Below are 20,956 nucleotides of genomic sequence, written 5' to 3' on the forward strand. Positions count from 1 at the left end.
TAACATTTGGGTAATAAACTATAAAGTGTCTTATTTTTAAAGATATCTAAATTGTGAATGTAGTGCAAATTGTTCAGCAACTGCAATTAATTTAGTTTGGGGATGTGATTTCTTGGGATGTGCCTCAGGCAGGGGTAGGGAGAAAGGGAACTGACATAGTCTTGGAAAAAAGCTTGCAGGATCCCCATTTTTCATTATATCTTCCTCAAATTTGAAATATAAACTGATGAGACTTGTGGCTTTGAATCCTTTACTTACGGTACCTGGATTCTTCCAGGTCTATTTTTATATATTTGTACATGAAATAACACATTATTTGTAGCGCACATTATTTTTGAGGCACTTCAACTTTTATAACTTTTTATCTGTTTGAGCATTTGCAGCGCTGATTGATTGTTAGTAGAGTCCCAAGTGCCTTCTTTCCAAAGAGACCTCAATTGTGTCTGTGGTGCACTGTTCTCAGGAGCTGTATTTATTTTAATTCAGGTTGGCATTTTCAGCTGTGAGCCCCCTAGAGGGGGGTGCAGGTTAACAGGTTAAAGGACTTTGATATCGCACAGAAGCGCTGAATACTGCTGAAATAAACTAACTCCGAAGTGGGTTGTGTTCTGAGAATAAGTTGCTATGGCTAATTAATAAACCTGAAAGTTACCTCAATTATTGGAACTGAGAGTGGAGTTTACCATTTATCATAGGCAGAGACACACTGCAAACTTTTAGGAGTGGCTTGAGATCCGTAATAGTTATTCATTATTCGTATCGTCTGCCATGCCAAATCATGCATACTACAGTAATGCTTGCTTTTCTGTTTTAAGTTTGAGAACGTACTCACTTTAATAAATAATTTTTCGGGTGCGATTATGCTCCTAATAAATTATATTTATATTAGAGATGCACTGATTACCCCCAACCAGATGGAAATGGATAAATATTGTGAAAGTTCTGATCCAATCTGACTTCTGACCTATAATGCTGCCTTAATCATAATAGTACACTGTTCATTCGTTGGCCAGAGGAGAACTGGCTCACTGACTGAGCCTGGGTTCTCGCAAGGTTTTTTTTCTCCATTCTGTCACCTGATGGAGTTTTGGTTCCTTGCCACTTTTAACCTCTCAGGAATGGTATGATCGTCTGACAAGAAGATCTGCCTTGATGGCAACTGTGCTTTGTTAGCACAAACAATATAATACGTTTTGCGACCACGTCAAACACCAAAGGACATTAGCGACCACTATAGAATAATTTTTTATGCACCTAATTTAGGTGGATTCCGATTTTTCATGAGTTTGGCCTGCCGATACCGATTTTAGCCGATTCCGATTTCATTTTTTCTAACCAGTTTACAGAAAACAGAAATATTTATTTTCCATCTTTTCTTTAAAGGGCACCTGTTATGCCCCTTTTTACAAGTTGTAATATTGGTCTCGGGTGTCCCCAGAATGTATTTGTGAAGTTTCAGCACAAAATACGCCACAATTAATTTATTATAACCATTTGAAAATGTCATTTTTGTGGCCTGTTTTAAAAAGAGCTGTTTTAGTGCGTACCACCTTAAATGTAAATGAGCTGCATATGGAAGTTTAAGTGGCGCCTTTCCTTCCTAAATAAAATCCATCCACTGCGTTTTCAGTGGCTCTGACTACTATGAACATTATTACATCCCACAACAGAACAGTTATGTTTCCTAGGAGACATTTTCAACAAGGCAGCACAAATCGTTAGAACACCATCTGTCGTTGAAACAATGGAGGATGGTGAACAGATCACCGAGGGCGGGGTCTATGCCAAAACCACAGTGTCAATCAAACCACGTCGGTGGGGCTTGCTCAATTCTACGTCACACTGAGCCGAATCTTAGAACAGCTCGTTCTGAGACAATGTGCTTATGATTTATTGAGATTGTAAAAAAACCACTGGGTGGATTTTTATCATTCTAGGGTGGTTTTGCTCACATACTGCAAACACACATTTATGTTCAAACACCATGTTAAAGTGAATTTTGCATAATAGGTGCCCTTTAATAGAACATTTTACATAGAAATTTTTTTGAAAAAATTAAATAAAATAGAACTATGTAAATTATTACTCCTGGTGTGGGAAATTCACACATATCTAAGTGCAGTGTTATGGTATGGAAGAACCATTTTCATTTCCATAAATTCAACTAAAAAAAAGTGATATATTTACTTATTTAGGAAACTAAACTTCTGTATGAAAACAGGTAATGGCAATAAAATAATATATAAATAGCAAATAAAAATAAAATAAATATAGCCTTGCAGTATAAAGATATTTCTCAAAACACACGCGCACACACACACAGGCCTATTGCAATCACTTGTACATCAATGGCAAGTTTTATTTCGCAAACATTTCTTTTCTCGTCTGCCACATGTCCAGCCAGGCTAAACGATCACTTTAAAGGGCGTATTGAAGGTAATTTTTTTTTAAAATTAATATATAACCTTGTATGAAAATACCATATGAAAACTTAATGTAGGATTTAAAATGTTTTAAAACGACATAAGGGTACCAATTTAGTAGATAAAGTGAGCGTTTCTTTGACTGCTCGTAAAAAAAACGTTTTTTTATGTCAAAAAAACGTCATTTTACGTCACGAGAGGGAGTTATGTGTGTGCTCTGTGTCCGCTCAGTGCAGAGTAGGTTGGTATTTAGTAAGAGCGGTTGGTAGTTTCTGTATTTTAATTTATCATCGTCATGGTAAATCATTGTGTTTGTGGAGGTTGCAAAAACTCCTGCCTGTCAGGACATCGAGTCCACAGGTTTCCTAACAAAAAAAAGGATGGTACTATCTTTCATGCTAGGGTGCATCCACCTCCCTGCAGCACTGACTTTCCTCAGCTGTGACCATTGCCTCGCATTTCCCCAGAGGTGGGTAGAGTATCCAAAAACTGTACTCAAGTAAAAGTACAAGTACTTATAGAAATATTTTCTCAAGTAAAAGTAATAATCTTAATAGTTACTTGAGTAAGAGTAAAAAGTATCCAATGAAAAAACTACAAGTAGGTAGTTACTAGTTACTTCGGATCATATAACTTTGGCCAGCATACAAAGATGTTCAAGAATAAAGATCTTCATCGCTGGCAAAAATGATGCATTTGCAGATTTGCTTTCACTAGACTGTAGGTCCACGGCCACTTCATCCAACGCTCTGATGTTCTTAAATCTTCCTGTTACAACTCCGAGTCGAGTGTGAATTGTAAGCGCTTCAGTAATTCAGTGCGTGCAGGAAACTGCTCCTGCTCTCGGTGTGAATGCACTCAGAGATGTTAATTATGTGGCGCCCGAGGCAATTTGACCGGCAAAAAAATCGGCATATGTCAGACTGAAAATCGTGTGAAAATCGGCCAATTCTGCTCACCAGCCGATCAATCGGTGCATCTCTAATTTATATGTTAACTAAATTTAACACATCAGCAGGGCTCAACACTAAGGTTTTTCTACTGGCCTGGTCAAACCGGTGGTTAAAATATTTACTTGCCCTGCCAATATTTTCACTGGCCCTACAAAAAAAAAAATTGTTGTTTTGACCCATGTAAAATAAATAAGCCACCATATTTCAGATAATTCTTGATTGATTCATATTTCGATACCCCAGCAAAAAACCCTGACCTAACTAATATAAAGTTCAAACAAGTGTGTCTTAATAAAATAAGAACAAATAAAAAAAATACAAGCAACAGCTCAAATAAATACAACAAAAAGATACAAATGAAATAAAAAGTGCTTTAAGGTTTTCAGGTGTCTAACAGTATTCAGTAAAATAACTGCATAGTTTCTGCATTTTCACTATATAAATCATTAAATTTTATAAATTGAATGTATACATTTAGTTAGGGAAAGTTAGGCATTTTTATTGCCAATCTGCAAAAAAAATTTTTACCAATAGCTTTTTTTAACATGTGTTCCTATAGATGTCTAGTTACACCTCCCAATTTATCCATGGCCAAATCCTCAGAGAAATGCCTGGAGAGGCAATCAAAGTTGGCTAGGCCATTAGTTTTGAATAAAAATGACTCCCAAGTCCATGCAAAAATCCATAAAAAGTGGTTTTATTGAACAATTACGAAACAAAACTTCCTAAATCAACATTTAACAAACCTCATTCAACTCCCCTGCATCTCTCTCACTCATGTTATCATCTGTCTGGTTGATGTTCTGGCAAGAGTTACCATGACAGTTCCCACAAACAGAAATGCACTTTTTACAGCAGCACCTGAGAGTGTCACAGTTGCAGCTGACAAACTTCAGAAGGTAGTCTGGTGCAATGGGATCTGTTGTAGGGACTGGTGCATAACCTTGTTCTCCTTGTTTCCATCCATACTCAAGGACATCCACTGATGGACTTTGAAGCAGTAGCCAATCTCTGGTCCGGAGATATGTCCGCAGAGAGTGCTGTGCTGCAGCTCCTGTAGTCGGAGCTGCAGGCCCGCTTCCTGAAGATATCAAATCTTAAGTCTTCCAAATCTTCAGGTGGATTTCCGCAGAATATGAGCTTGAACAGTTCGCAGACAGCTTTGATGTCACTTCTCTTGGCTCTGATGTCATTGAACACATCCATGGCCCCATCTGCTTTGTCAGTCTTGCAGAGCTTGGTGAGCAAAACCCAGAAATTGCTGATACGGTATCGCAGCCAGAGAAGCTGTGTAGGAAGATCAGATATCTACGGTACCTCTCCGGGAGGGCCTCCCGGATCTTTCCGACATCGTAAGATGTGTCTTTAGCTGTCGTGAGGAAGACCGGGTGGTTTGCCCTATGATGGACTAGCATAACCATAACGTCTGTGTCCTCTGCCCTCATCTCAACAGGGGACTCTATTGCCTCATTTAGTGCTGCACACACGATAGAAGTGTCAGCATCATCAGAGAATTGTTGTATACTGATCCTACTTCTTTGGAATGTCTCAGTAAGGAGCAAAATGAGCTGGGCCTTGTTGTGCTTGTTGTCAAGGAACTTTTCCTGTGGAACAATGTTGTTTAAGTCTGAACGAATCTGAATGTCACAGCATGCATTCTTTGTACGTCTCAGGTGGACATGGTCCTTGGTGGAGCTACCATATCCGTCAAAGACCACAGTGATCCGGAGTTGCTGGCTACCCATGGACATCACAAACTGGAGGTAGCTCTCAACGATGTCCTTCCACGTGAGGTTAGCCTCCCATTTGACGCTGTGCAGGAGCCAACCGCCATCAACCACCAGGCTTCTGCAGGTGTTTTTTTCGTCAGGCTCCACAAATGCCTTCAGAAACCTCGCTAGGGCAGCCTTGTCTGGCTTTCGCAACTTCTGATTTTTGTCAAATAGAGACATTGGTGTTGGCGTCAACTCAAAGTGCAGAGCTTCTTTGGTCTTGACTTCGCGATCACTAAGGATGATGAGGTGGTTGAAGAGCTTGAGTGAGTCATTGATTAGCTTCTCTCCAATGATTTTGGGAGCAGATCTGAGGCTTGCCAATGACTTGACCTTGTGCTTGGTTTCCATTGTATCCAGAACAGTTTTCCAATCCATCTTGCCCTGTAAGCCAACCTCCTCTGCCTGATCAGCATTGACCGAGTCCCCGGTAGTGCTGCTGAACCACGTCGAGAAAGATACCAGGGTATTCCTGTCCCGTATGGAATCGAAGGGGTTGACTTGCTCCAACCATCCAACTATGGCGTTAACAGCATCATTGTCTTTCTCCATCTGGGCTCTTGTGACGTCTGTGTGGATAGGTCCCCCACGTTTGTTCATTACTCCTTCAAGCTCCTGGTGAATGAACGAGAAGTGATTCAGTGTCTAAACCCAAGACTTGTGAGCAGATTTGTTCCGGAACCGCCCTCTGCTTAAACCGCCCGAGGATTTAGCCTCACACATGAGTGTGGTTTCTATTGTGATGTCAGTCCATATACCTGACCACTCATGGTCTGAGAACCGGAATACATGGTTGCCATACACGGTGAACTTGGATAGAGTTTCTTGGAACACGGGAGAGTCCTGTCGCTGCTGCATTAATTGAACATAGAGCCTTGCTCCTTTTCCATACTGATGGTGGCCTGCTGCTGCAAAGGTGTTCAGCATTCCAATTATGCAGGTGAGGTGACCTGTGTGGTCTGGGACACGCTCACTCCTGATAAATACCTTGATGAGGTTGATTCTGCCATGGTACCAGACCCAGAGTGCAGGTGTTCTTCCTCCCTTAGCCAAAGTTTTCAACCTCTCCTCCATCCTCTCCTTGAATACAGCAACTATCCTTGGTGTGTCCATGGAATCTGTTAGAGATAGACAGTTTGAATTGTATTACTATATAATAAAATATAATTCTGCATACTCAGAGATAGTTTGAGACTTATAGATTAGGGAAATGTCAAATTACCTCTTCATTTCTTTTGCAGTCCTGATGAAGTTCTCCAAGTCTTTATACTCCTGCTCGCTGAACATAACATCTTTCAGCACAAACTTGATAATTGCTGCTGATGCATGGAGGTGAAATCAGATGGCCTTAGCATAAGCCCTTCCTGAGAGAATGTGTTCTGCAGTGTTGCTGCCTGGGTAAACGAGCTGTATCAGCTCTTGCAGCCCTGAGTCTGCCATAATAACCCTGATAGAGCCCAGGAAACTTTTCAGGAGATGATTTTTGCATGGACTTGGAGTCATTTTTATTCAAAACTAATGACTGGGATAGATTCAGCAGCCCTAAAAACCCCTAGTTAGACATCTCAAAAGCTAATATTGGTTTAAAAAAAAAAAAAATCATTATTTTTATCCAGGCCCTCTGGGCACCCCAACTTTGATTGCCTCTCCAAGCGTTTCCCCGAGGATTTGGCCGTGGATAAATTGGGATGTGTAATTAGACACCTATAGGAACACATGGTAAAAAAAAGCTATTGGTAAGAATTTTTTTTTGCAGATTGGCAATAAAAATGCTTAACTTTCCCTAACTAATTATACATTAAATACATTTTAAATAGCTTACTTTAACCGGAGTTAATAGATTAATCCTTGTTAAAGCTACAAAAGTTATTCAGTCAAGAGCAGTGAGTGTTTTATTAACATTAAAAACAGATGGCAACAAGAATATTAGGCTGCTGTTCACTTTAAGACTGAATGTATGGACCCAATATACTGATACACATGCGTTTTCTTTCCCATCTGTTTAACTTCAAGTAAGACATAACCGACATTGTGTGACTTGAAAGACAGCTCAACTCAATACTTGTTCTCTTTCTCTCTCGCAAATTGTCCTTATTGTCGAGTCTTGCCTTAGTAATGTTTCTATCATTTCCTGTAGTGACAAGCGGTAATCATCACAAGATTGCCCCCAAACGCCCCAGTTTGGGACTGGTGTAGTACCTTAAAATGTTTTCTTTTTTCCTTAAAATTTTTGATGCACATAAGTAAACTTGTTTTTGATTCACATTCACTTAGGTAGACTGGAACAAAAATTATTTTGTCAAAACTTCTAGTTTTGTTTAGTAGCCTAATATTTAGGTTTTGTAACTTACAGAAACGTTTTCTTCAGATTCATAAGAACTTTTATCGATGAGTCAAGTGTTTTCCATATGAAATGTAGTTATTTGTTTGACCTGTGTTGTTTTTTGTTTCTGTTCCTCTAGGGCCATGTTTATGAGCGGGCTCAGTGAGAGCAAACAGACCCATGTTCATCTTAGAAACGTTGACCCCATCACACTGCAGACCATCATAACATATGCTTACACCGGCAACTTGGTTATCAACGACACCACTGTGGAACCTCTCTACGAGACGGCCTGTTTTCTTCAGGTTGGAAAGACATGCACACAACACAGTCTTCCACAGGTTAAAGCTGCAGTAGGTAACTTTTGTAAACAAATATTTGTTAAAATGGTCATCATGTCCTGACAGTAGAATATCAGACAGATAATCTGTGAAAAAATCAAGCTCCTCTGGCTCCTCCCAGTGGTCCTATTGCCATTTGCTGAAATACACCACCCCTGGTCAGAAACAACCAATCAGAGCCAGGAGGAATGTCTTAGCAGTGTCAATCACGCTCGTGTACGCGCTGATTGCCCCTCTCGTGCACAGCACGAGCGCGTACCATCGTTCAAACTCAAGATTGCTGGTGTGCTGCAGCTGTGCTAATGGTGGAGAAACAACCTACACTATGGGATGAATATAGTATCAAAACGATTAACACGTGCAAGCTAGGGCTGAACGATTATGGAAAATAATCTAATTGCGATTTTTTTTTTTTTAACCAATATTGCGATTGCGATTTAATATGCGATTACTTTAAGTTCTTTACCTTCTGTATTAGTCGACAAAGACAAGCAATAAATCATTGTACAGTAGGGATGGGAATCTTTAGGCAGCTCATGATCCGATCTAATTTTTTTCTTATTAATTAATCTTAATAATACTTAAAATATGTATTTAATTACATGTGTAAATATACATACATTATATATATATATATATATATATTACTTAAACCAATTACATGTTAAGAATTTTAAATGGACTATAAACTAATATAGCTTCAACATATAAAAGCTAGTAATAAAGAGGAACAAAAAAAAAACATTACAAGCAATAAACAAAGAGTGCTTTCAGTATTTAAAAGTAGGCTGTCTGAACGTTTTCCATTCAAGAGCTGGAGTGATTTTCCCCCTATACGATAAATTGCATTCACACTAATGCACATATCTCTTTTGAAATTGTAAATGTAGTTTGTCCTATTGGTTTAAGATATAACTGACCGTGTTTACATTAATTTCGCGTCAAAAGCATTTTGAGATGCAAGTACATTTACCCAATGAGTCGCTCACAGCCGCATGCACGAGCACTCTTCACAAAGCGCGCGTAAGTATTTTAAAATGAAAGCAGCTTTCTCAGTGATTTTCATAATTTTAATATATAAGCCAACTGTATTCCAAAAGACATAATGCCTTTGTGGAGCATTTGTAAGGAAAATTCCGGCGGCCAAGACCGCGCACTGCAAGAGTAACATCAAAGCGGCAAAACCTGTGCAATGAAGCCCGTGACTGTCCTTGTAATTCGCTTAAACCCCGAACTTTATGAAAGCTTATTTTTCGGAAGGTTCGAGCGGTGTCGTGTGTGTGTGTGTGTGTGTGTGTGTGTGTGTGTGTGTGTGTGTGTGTGTGTGTGTGTGTGTGTGTGTGTGTGTGTGTGTGTGTGTGTGTGTGTGAGAGAGAGAGCGAGAGAGAGAGAGAAATTAGAAGCAAGCAGAATACGGTTGTTTCTAAAGCACGCGCAGCGTCATCACGCATGTGTGTTTAAAAACTAAGCTCAGATTCGATTCTGAAATTCTCTGAATCAATCCAGAATTGTTGGAGAGAGAATAAATAACACAATATCACATACATAAAAAATAATCTGTTCTTTCCTGTATGCCAGACCTATGCGTAGCGTGCCAAGTTGATGCTTGATTTGCAGACTGCTTTTCTCTCGCGTGTCACATGACCAGTGTAATCGCAGCTTTTGCGGTTACAAAATCGCATTTCATCATATTGCGATATTATCGCAAATGCAATTAATCGTTCAGCCCTAGTGCAAGCACACTTATCAATGAACTTGATACATGTTGCAGAAATGTTTTATCCATGCCTTTAAACTTGCGTGTGCAAAATTCATAATTGAATGAAGGATGACTCTCTATCTATGGGCTTCTTCCTTGACTTTATGCCTCTATGTCCCCCCGATTGCCTCATAGACAGTAAAAGATTGCCTGCAAGCTTCTCCTCCTGTCTATACGATAATGTCTCTATTGTGCGACATAAAGTCGCGTGGTTATGACGCAATCGTTAGCCTGTTTTTAACAAAAACGGCTTCTACGGGGCCATAACGGAAGATACAAAGTAATGGAGCCTTTTATACATTGTCGTGTTTTAGAAATAAATAATGGACAAATGAAGTCTTTGGACGTCTCAGATGTAAAGTTATTCACTGTCAAAGTGACGCCAAAGTGAATGGGAGTCAATGGAATGCAAACAGCAGGTTAAGTTCTGCTATAATGGCGGCTCCCGCGAGGCTTCAACTTCCGGCAGATGGATTACCCCCTTGATTATAGCAAACATTTTCAAAACAGACATTTTTAAATTCCAAAGCTTCAAGCTTTGGAATTTGAAAATGTCTGTTTTTAATGTTAAAAGACGATTTTCGCAGGACATTTGTTTTCCCTTTACCCTTGGCCTGCCACTGTTATATAGTCTTACTATAGCACGATGACTTTTAACAATATGCAACCATTGTATATCGACATTAAATATTAATTGAAAATCACGTAGGCTACTACGTAGCTGCATCCTACATGAGAATGCGTTGACGCGCTACCACCACTCATGATGCACAAGGGAACGTTTGCCAATTCCACTATCTGCGTTAAAACATATACTTTTTTATTAAAATAACTTTTAATATTTAAAAACAGACATTTTCAAATTCCAAAGCTCTTACAAGGTTCCTGTAAGACTGACTTACAAGTCAAATGTGGACAATACTTCCCTTCATTTAGCCTATGTAGCCTGTATTCTGCAGAAAAATAATGTAATAGAGAGCCTAAGTCCCTCCCCTCTGCTTCCGGCTCACGGGACCTTATTTCGGAAAAAATTTGTATGGTAGGCAATAGGGCTGTAACGATACGCGATATAAAATCGAAATCGCGATACTCAGGTCCACGATCCTGTATCGCGATGTGAGAAGGCAGAATCGCGATCACACCCCTTCCAACTCCCAGAGTTATCCTTCCTGTCCAGAACCAGGGCTCGAATTTCGGCGCGGGTATTGCGCATAATTCTATCATTCCCGCAGGTCTCCCATTTATAATGTGGGAAATTCCCGCAATCGTAATCCACACAGATAATAAAATAAAATCATTCTTTTAACAACTATCTTCCAGACGCAATTTCACAAACAGCGTGAGTGTTCAGCGGTGCCGCGCGTCTTCTATCTCTTCTCATAATGTTTTGTGCAAGGCAGGCATCAAGCGCTGCGGCGATAATACACACTCGCGTTTTGGAGTCGGGACCATAGACTGTAAGGTCGGGACATGACGGAATATTCACTTGCACAATCGGGCCAGCAGTGCATCGTGACTGAAGTCTTTTTAAGTCTTACCAGTTTAAACATTCAAGCGATTTTAAACTAATCAGTGCTCGCGCGCTCTCTGAGATTATTTTCTATGCGCACATTCATAGAAAATCCGCCTCAAAAACAGCTGGCTAGTAACTATTTTTCGCGGATTATATTGCTTTAACACGCAAAATTGTCAATTTCGGTCTTTGTGAGTAGGCTATACTCTAAATAGGCTATAGTCGGTTTTGTCTTTAATAAACATAAAACGCATGCCAGTATAATGAACACAGGATCCGTGCACTAGCTCTTAAAGTGACGGCAGCCATATGTGTCTGTCATTAATTTTGTTGTCAAAACAACAAAAGATGGCTTTAAGTTAAAGGAATCAGGATTAATAGCCTATGTATTTAATTTATTCAGGACAAAAAATCCTACCCAGTGTTATTTTCCATTTGATTACTTTATTCAGTATCTGTATATAAATACTAGTGTTAGACCTATTCAAAAACTTTTCTCTTTAATTGTCTTTATTTGTATCTTTATTCTATTGTATTTATTTGTGCTACTTTTTTCAATTTAATTAAACAATTTAAATCAAGCTTCCTTGTGATGTGTAAATTCTTAACAACAATAGGCTATTACCCCATTGTAAAAATGCAATGAGCGCAAACATTTAGGCAAGATAAATGTAATAATTTTGTTTGGAAAAAATGACCCCCCTTTCTCCCCTCAAACAAAAAAAATCCCCCCCATGAGAATCATCTAAAGGGGGGATCCCCTTTTTTTCTTCTCTCAAAATGTCTTTTTTTCACCACAAGCCCCGCCCCCTCAAGCCCCGCCCCCGTGATAGAATCGCGATACGAATCGAATCGTGGGTCAAAAATCGTGATACGAATCGAATCGTGGGTTTGGTGTATCGTTACAGCCCTAGTAGGCAATGGCGAGAGACAACTTATCTTTTCCGTCTGAACTGTGCCCTGAATTACACATATGATGTTTGTCAATTTAAAAGATAATTATGAAAGTCAAGAAAGTCACAGTTTGTCATAAAACAGAAGAGTAACATTTAGTTTTATGTGAAAATCACTCAATGAACTAGCCTACATCTCTCATCTCGCACTATGTACGTCACCAAGCTCGTGTGTGTGCAGTCTGGTACAAAACACACAGGCATGACGGCGTAACGTTACGATTATAACGTTAGACTATAGAAAAAATGACAGACGTTAGCTTCAGTAAAGTTAGCTTCATTCATTGAGAGAAAAGGTAAGACGTCACATGCGCGCCTTTTGGGTTTGTAGTCTTTGTAATTACGTATTTTCACAGTTTTATACCTTAACAGTTTTACATCAAACTGCGACTTTCTTGACTTTAAAATGTATCTTTTAAATTGACAAACATCATATGTGTAATTCAATTCAATTCAATTCAATTCAATTCAAATTTATTTGTATAGCGCTTTTCACAATACACATTGTCTCAAAGCAGCTTTACAGAAATTGCATTTCGGAAATGTACATAGAAAAATACAGTTAGTTAATCAAGTATTAATTTATGGCATAACATATCGCCGGCTTTGAGTCGTCTCTTCACAGGCGTCGAGTCGTCTCTTCACAGGCGTTGGGGCATCTGAAGTCTCCGTGAGAGGCTGGATACAAACTGGAGCTGACGAACGCTATTTACCTCGGGACTAGCGTCCCGAGATAACAGCAGAAAGGCAGATGGGAAATAATTAGCATAGCTGATGTTCATAATGTTAATGCATTCGAACCGATTCAGCAGTATCAAAGGTTAAGCATTAAGTGAATGCTTGGTTAAAGAGATGCGTCTTTAATCTAGTTTTAAACTGGGACAGCGAGTCTGAGGCTCGTACAATATCAGGAAGGCTATTCCAGAGTTTAGGAGCTAAATGCGAGAACGCCCTCCCTCCTTTAGTGGACTTAGATATCCTAGGAATGACCAGAAGCCTCGAATTTAGTGATCTTAAAGAGCGCGATGGATTGTATGGCGATAGAAGGTCTGTTAAATACACAGGAGCTAAACCATTTAGGGCTTTATAGGTCAGTAGGAATACTTTGTAATTGATACGTAACTTAATAGGTAACCAGTGTAGAGATGATAAAATAGGTGTTATATGATCATATTTTCTTGATCTAGTAAGAACTCTAGCAGCTGCATTTTGCACTAACTGTAGCTTGTTAATTGAGGATGTAGGACAGCCAGCTAATAAAGCATTACAGTAATCTAGTCTCGAGGTCATGAAAGTATGAACTAACTTTTCTGCATCAGAAACAGATAGCATGTTGCGTAGCTTAGCAATGTTTCTAAGGTGGAAAAAGGCTGTTCTTGTAATATATGAAATATGATTTTCGAAAGTCAAGTTGCGGTCTAGTATAACACCCAGGTCTTTTACTGTAGTGGACAAAGTAACAGGACATCCTTCTAAATTAAAGTTGTATTGTAAGGGATTTTGTGGGTAGTTTTTTGGACCAATAAGTAGTACCTCCGTTTTATCTGAATTTAATAGCAGGAAATTACACGTCATCCAGCATTTTATATCATTTAGACAAACATGCAATTCAGGGCACAATTCAAACGGGATCCAAATATTTGTTGTGTCTCGCCATTGACTACCATACAATATTTTTCCGAAATAAGGTCCCATGGTGGTCCAACTGGAAGGGGAGGGACTTATGCTCTCTATTCACCAAAAGGGGTTTTTCATGTTCAAAATGGTTGTAGTATGCTCCTAGTGACTAGATTGGCTTGCTAAAGGTGAAATTGTCCCAATACCTCCCTTCATGTAGCCTATTTACAGTAAACAATTACTTTTTTATAAAAAAATTACTGTAATTCAGTTTCTGGTAGGCTACTACAGATCAATGATACAAAATCTCACCTGACTATCATTAGGAACGTACTACAACCTTTGGAACATGAATAGAAAAACAATTTATAGTAATTATTTTTTTGTTACTGTTCAATCGAAATATTGGCTGGACATGCAGTAGGCTAAGTCAGTCTGTCCACTAGGCTTTTACTATAACCTCGGTATCGTTCATTTGAATGAAATTTTTTTTGACTGTGAGTGGAATTTGCAGATAGTCCCTTTAGAAAATGTAGCGAATATAAAACCTAATTCTTACTTTACTCTCGGACCGGTTGCTCTCCCCTACCCATGCAAAGTTAAACGCAACTGCAGAATTTCGTGTTAAGTTTTTTTCTTTTTAACAGGCTCTGGAAGGAAAATGCCATTAATGTGAAACGTTGCGCGTCAAGTTCATATAGGCTCTTGTCTGTAGGCTATATAGTTTTCCTCCCATAGAGCCTATTATTACGAAAAAGCTTAACGTCAATGCAATAAGACGGTGATATTAAAACTTAGTAGCCGATACACCTTATTGAACATGCAATGCGCTATTGCACGTGAAGCGTTTTAAAATGGTTTTCTATGTGTGCTGTTCATAATCTGATTGCCTCTATAAAGTATGCTTTATTAATAAGGTAGTAGGCCTATATTGTCTACTTAATTTGGTGCTTCAATTTAATATCACTCACATTATTTATGCGTTTTAAATGGGGATCACGCTTGATTACGCTGCCGTTGTCTGTTTTAGCAGAATACTGCCATCTAGTGGTAGCAGGTTTTCTCAGGCAGTGTGTGTGGATCGTGCAAGGCGAAATGAAAGTCTCAAAATCCAAATGAATCAAATAGGATCGACTCAGAAACGAGTCAATGAATGCACGCGTGTCACCTCATCCACAAATGCACATCTTACTTGTTGCATGCACAAATTCTGGCCTACATTAATACAAAATTGAGGTTTTGTATTAACAACTATGTCTCTATTTGTACAAAATGCTGCACATTCATGTGATTCTGGATTTTGCACACACAAGTTGTATTGTATTCGTTTAAATGTAGCGACGCACATTTGTGAATTTGTCAAATAAATGGGTAGTAGTGCACACATTAATAATTAGCACCAGGCCTATTCATTTGTAGTTGTTTGTGTGTGGGTTGTGAAATGCTTAAAAACAGCGAAAAGAAAGTCTCAAAATCCAAATGAATCAAATGAGATCGACTCAGAAAAGAACTCAATGAATGCACGAGCGTCACCTGATCCACACATGCACATCTTCTTTGTTGCATGCACAAATTATGATACACTCATACAAAAGAAAACATTTGTATTCACAAAAATGTCTCTATTTGTACAAATTGCTACACATTCATTCAATTTTGAATTTTGCACACGCAAGTTGAAAGGCATGGATAAAACATTTCTGCAACATGTATCAAGTTCATTGATAAGTGTGCTTGCACGTGTTAATCATTTTGATACTATATTCATCCCATACTACACTGCCAATTTCTCGAGTGGCACCTGCTCATAAAACAAGGAGGTAAAAGGAAAAAGAAAGAATTAGACAGAGCCCATTGACTCGGTGTCAAAACTCTAGCAGCATAACATGTAGATAAAATGTCACGCACTGTGGTAAGCAACAATTGAAACCTGCTAATTCACTGGCTTGTCATGTTGCTGAAATAATGTACTAGCAAACCTTATCTAGCATTACATATCATTAGAATAATTACTTGCATACTGTAACGTTAGTTACCGTTATATTAACGTTATCTTACTAGCTATTTATAACTTATAGAAAGAGTACAACGTTATAAAGTTACGTATTGCAAAATACATAATGATTTGAGGACCAAGTTTGTAGGCAAAGTATGGCCTGCCCATAGTCAATGTAAAGCATATTGTTGATGTTTCGTCCCTATTAGTGAATGTTCCATAACTGTTTATAATCCGCCGTCATCGGTGGTCCTGCTTACTAGCCTGCGCGTTCACGCACGGCAGGCTCCGCTGTGGGTAGGGCTGAAACGATTCCTCGAGTTACTCGATTACAAAAATTCCTCGAGGCAAAAACTCTGCCTCGAAGCCTCGTTAAATTCCTATGACGCGCACAATACGCGTGGCGCAGGGATTTGATTGTTTCACATGGACCGTTTATTCACACGGACCTGTTCAGGAAGCATATATTTTGAATTTAGTTAGCGCGATGGCGGAGAATAAATATGTAAATAAACGGCAGAAATTGTCTAAAGTGTGGGATCATTACACACTTAATTCACTTAATACACTTAACTCGCTGAAACAAGGTAACATAGTCTAAGCCTATTGATGTTCGCTGATTTTAATCCCATACTGTATTTGTAACGATGTCGTGATGCGGTTTGATATGATTTTTAGCTTTGATGACATTTTTAAGTAGTAAACGTAACTATCACGTTCAATTGCAAGAGTATAGCCTAAAAAAAGAACCCCCTCACACACACACACACGCCAGTCAGACCAATTGCAGCAATGCATCACATATGCTTAAACTTTTATATAGCCACGCAACAGTAATTTCAGCATGCATTCACTGTACACACCGGGACGTGATGGAGGAACAAATATTGTATTGCAGTCTTTGCGAGACCTTGTTTGTATTTCACGTCTGCCAAATACAGACAACAACAAAAAATTAAAGTCCCCAGCCTGTTGGTTTTTAATAAAGATTCGGAGTACTCATTTTTCAGTTAAAACGCACGGAACAAAAAGTGCGTCAGCTTTTACTGCGTGTTCAACAACAAGTCACGTTACAGCTCTTCTTCAGTGTTAAACTACCAGAATAAACAAATATGCTTAGATGCTTAGAGTGGTTATATTATAACATCTTAAAGGAAAATTCACATATGAGATAGCTTTATAACTTGCATACTACATAACCTATATTATATAACTTATAACAGCTTTAACTGAAATAGACACAAGTTTAATATAACTATTCTGTTAATAAAACACACACAAAAAAATATCCGATTACTCAATTAATCGATCGACTAAGTGCTAGATTAATCGATTACAAAAAGAATCGATAGCTGCAGCCCTAGCTGTGGGGTAGGAGCTGTGGAGGGAGGGCTGTAAAGCAGCAGAGAGCAGGGGGTTGGACCTGTAAGTTGTGCTTCTTCAAATTTTCAGGCTAAGTCAACGTTGTCTCAACTCCCTACTGCAGCTTTAACTCGTTAAATGTATCCGTTTACACGCACAATGCTCACACTGACTTGTTTTAACAAGTTTTCCATTTGCTTCAATCACAAAACCTATGGGTTACCCACAGGGTACCCACATTACCGTCACAACATGCCATTGTTGCAGACTTTGAGCAACACAATCTGACATTTTTTGAGGTCTCTAAACTCTCCCCAGAACAAATGGTCATCAGCCAATAAGGTGAATGGCTGATCATCGTGAAATTTGGGATGTTCGTGACGTTCAAGCATTGTGTACCAAATGTTTTTGAGAATTGGCCAAAAGGAGCTTTTCAATAAATGTTTCTTACTAAAACCAGCTACTTTTTAGAAGCGGGCCAGTTAGAGAATCTCAATATCTACAATACAGTTATTTAATGGTTATGTCTACTTATTTCTGTCTTTCATTGATTTCCTCTCAGGTGGAAGATGTTTTACTGCAGTGTCGAGAATACTTGGTCAAGAAAATCACAGCTGAAAACTGCGTCCGCATGCTAAGCATCGGTGACCTGTTCAGTTGCACAGAGTTGAAGCAAAGTGCTAAGCGCATGGTGGAGCACAAATTTTCTGTCGTCTACAGACAGGAAGCTTTCCTGGAGCTCTCGCACGAGCTCTTGCTGGACCTCCTGAGCAGCGATAATCTCAACGTGGAGAAAGAGGAAACGGTACGCGAGGCGGCCATGCTCTGGCTGGAATACAACATGGAAGCACGTTCTCAGTATCTCTCCTCCGTCCTCAGCCAGATTCGAATTGATGCGCTTTCTGAGGTTACCCAACGTGCCTGGTTCCAAGGTCTTCCACCGAATGACAAATCAGTGGTAGTGCAAGGCCTGTACAAGTCAATGCCAAAGTTTTTCAAGCCTAGACTGGGCATGACCAAGGAAGAAATGTTGATTTTTGTAGAGGCCGAACCGCCAGCTGAAAGCCACCCGGTCGTAATAGGTCCACGTCACGCAGTGGTCTGTTATAGTCCTCAAGCGGAGAAAGTCTATAAACTGTGTAGCCTGCCTGGAGACTTGCAAAAGGTTGGGACATTGGTCACCCCAGACAATGATGTCTACATTGCCGGTGGACAGATACCACTGAAAAGTGCGCTAGCTACCCACGGCAGCAAAAGCGGCAAGCTGCAGGCTGCCTATTGTTCAGTGGACACCTTCTACTGGCTGGATGCCCAGCAGAATGCATGGGTGGCTAAAACGCCCATGCTTTACGCCCGCACTAAACCGTCACTGGTGTATTGTCAGGGTTTCATCTACGCTATAGGCGGTGATAACGTGGGCGGCGAGTTGAATAAACGCACAGTGGAGCGATACGATTGCGAGCAGGATGAATGGAGCGTGACCAGCCCTCTTCCCTGCGCGTGGAGTTGGAGCACAGCGGTAACAGCCCGGGACTGCATTTACGTCATGACACACGACCTCATCTACTGCTACATCCCTCGTGCTGACACTTGGGTGGAAATGGCCATGCGACAGACTAGTCGTTGCTTTGCTTCCGCTGCTGCGTTAGGAGATATCCTCTTCTATATCGGTGGTCTACATGTGGTGGGCAACTCGGGTTTGCGTTTGCCGACGAGCACTATCGATGGCTCCTCTGTTACGGTAGAGATATACGATGTCAACAAAAACGAATGGCGTCTAGCTGCCAACATCCCAGCCAAGCGGTACTCTGACCCCTGTGTGCGTGCTGTGGTGCTACTAAATACGCTATGCATCTTCATACGTGAGACACACTTAAACGAACGGGCAAAGTATGCTCTGTATCAGTACGATCTGGAGCTCGATTGCTGGTCCTTGCGGCAGCCTGTGTCGGAGCGTGTGCTCTGGGACCTCGGCAAAGATTTCCGCTGTGCCGTGGGTAAATTATACCCGTCCTGCCTTGACGAATCGCCCTGGAAGCCACCCACTTACCTCTTCTCACCCGATGGAGCTGAGGAGTTTGAGGTGGATGAGGACTTGGTGTTACTGCCTCATGTATAGTTAATCTCAACATGTTTGAAACTTGTCCTGTAATTTATCCACTGTTCTGAAAGGTGATTGAGCCGATGGACGGACTTCCCTTAATGCGTAATGTGCTCCTGGAGATCAAATATTTAATTGGAATCTGAAACGTTTTATTCAAATTTTGACCAGCCTCAGACGTGTAGTTTTGATTTTCTCATAGCAAGTTTGAGAACATGAATTTTTCACTTCTGTCACCGTTACAAGTTTAGTATTCTGTTTTGGCATTTCTGTTTTGGCATACTGTTTAATTTGATGGTGTAAATGGATCATGAAGCGATTAAACCTCTTATTAAATGTATTACTGTTCTTTTGTCTGGTTCATTTTCGAGAAATGGATTGCTCACATGTCTCCTAAATGTCACCAGGGTACAGTAGGGTCAAGGGTTTGAGATATTTCGTACCGACTGTTATTTGATGTTTTGGTTCGCCGCTGGTTTGGGGACTTGCTTGGCATTGTTGTCGTCTGTATCATCATAGTTCACGTTATATACACACATGCATACATATGCATGCATACAGTGTTTTCCATTAATTGCCTACACTGTTGTGGCTCGCCTTATCTGTGCTCCCACAGCTTCATAATGAACCGAAAATATTTTAAAACTTCTCATAATAACATAAAAGATTGCTATCGTTGATTTGCCTCATTGCTTTGGCAACATATCTGTCAGACGAACTAAAATAAAAAGCAAAACATGGCTTTGTGCTCTTACCAAATCACAGAAACACTGCGATCCGGCACTGCAAAGCAATCCGGAGATGCTTCCGCATCTCAGAACGGCTCGGTTCATAGTGAATGAATGCAGTGAACTCCCATCTCTGCATGTGCTGTGAATTTAGCGTGCATTTGGAAATGTAGCGAGCAACAGTTCAACATGACATCATGACTTTGCGTAAACATACACGCCACTTTCAAGTCAAGTGGCGTGTTATCTATACGCATTTTGAGCTATCCGCGTGTATGTCCACGCCGAAATCTTTTGCGTGTATGTCTACGCCATTAAATGTCCGAGTCATTCCGCGTGTATGTGTACGCCGTTAAATGTCCGAGCGAAACGAAGCAAAATCTATATCTACATCTGTGGAGCGATCTTTTTTTTCCTAGGATGGTAGGAGAACACTCATAAATGGTATTAACCCCAGTGACGGGTAGGTTTAGGGACGGGGTTGGGGTAGGTCATATATCTATATATACATAATACAGTAATATAACGTTAAGTCAAAGGCGTTGATAAACACGCTGAAAAGCGATTATGCGTGTTGATAGCACGCCAAAAATGGAAATACGAATTGGCGTGTCATACATACGCCATTTCATGAGATCAGTCTGTGGTACACATTATTTTCACATTTTTGTGGGAAGATGATTACAGCATTTGACTAGATTTGTAATGAGATGCGTTTTCATGGAAACGGTAGTTCTCCGCCAAAATCAAAGCTCAACTGCAATTTCTGTCAAACTAAAAGCACAAGGGTTTAAATCTTTCAAGTGTAGAAATTAGGACAAAAGTATTATATTTTCCCTACCGTAGCGTAAAGTAAAATAATATACTTGTGAAATTTTCATTTATTTTACAGTGCATTTGTTTTACAATGTATTGCTAGTACAGTCATAGGAATAATAATAATATAAAATTACTATTATATTCCAATTGTTTGGCTTCCTTAAAACACTAGTGTGAATGTAATGTAGATTGAGGCACTAAAAAGAGGTTTGACTTTCCTTTGATGTTCAGGTACAAAATTCCCAGAATTCTTAGTTCAATTTTCACATTGAACATGGGTTGGAGCTCTTAATTTT

At 39.7% G+C, this 20,956-nt stretch overlaps 1 protein-coding gene across 2 annotated transcripts in view; it reads left to right on the forward strand.

Moving 5' to 3' along the window:
• Positions 1-19,453, forward strand: part of kbtbd2 (kelch repeat and BTB (POZ) domain containing 2) — a 39,419-nt gene extending 19,966 nt beyond the window's left edge. For both annotated transcript variants that reach the window (XM_077205855.1, XM_077205854.1), the window contains exons 4-5: positions 7,611-7,776; positions 17,575-19,453. In XM_077205855.1, the coding sequence (XP_077061970.1) occupies positions 7,611-7,776; positions 17,575-19,131 (1,723 nt within the window). In that variant the 3' untranslated portion in view covers positions 19,132-19,453. The remainder of the gene's footprint in view (positions 1-7,610; positions 7,777-17,574) is intronic.
• Positions 19,454-20,956: the final 1,503 nt, after the last annotated feature.

This window comes from Siphateles boraxobius, unplaced genomic scaffold (genome assembly GCF_051911475.1).
Source record: "Siphateles boraxobius isolate OS27281-9 unplaced genomic scaffold, OSU_SipBor_1 55, whole genome shotgun sequence".
Classification (NCBI taxonomy): domain Eukaryota; kingdom Metazoa; phylum Chordata; class Actinopteri; order Cypriniformes; family Leuciscidae; genus Siphateles; species Siphateles boraxobius.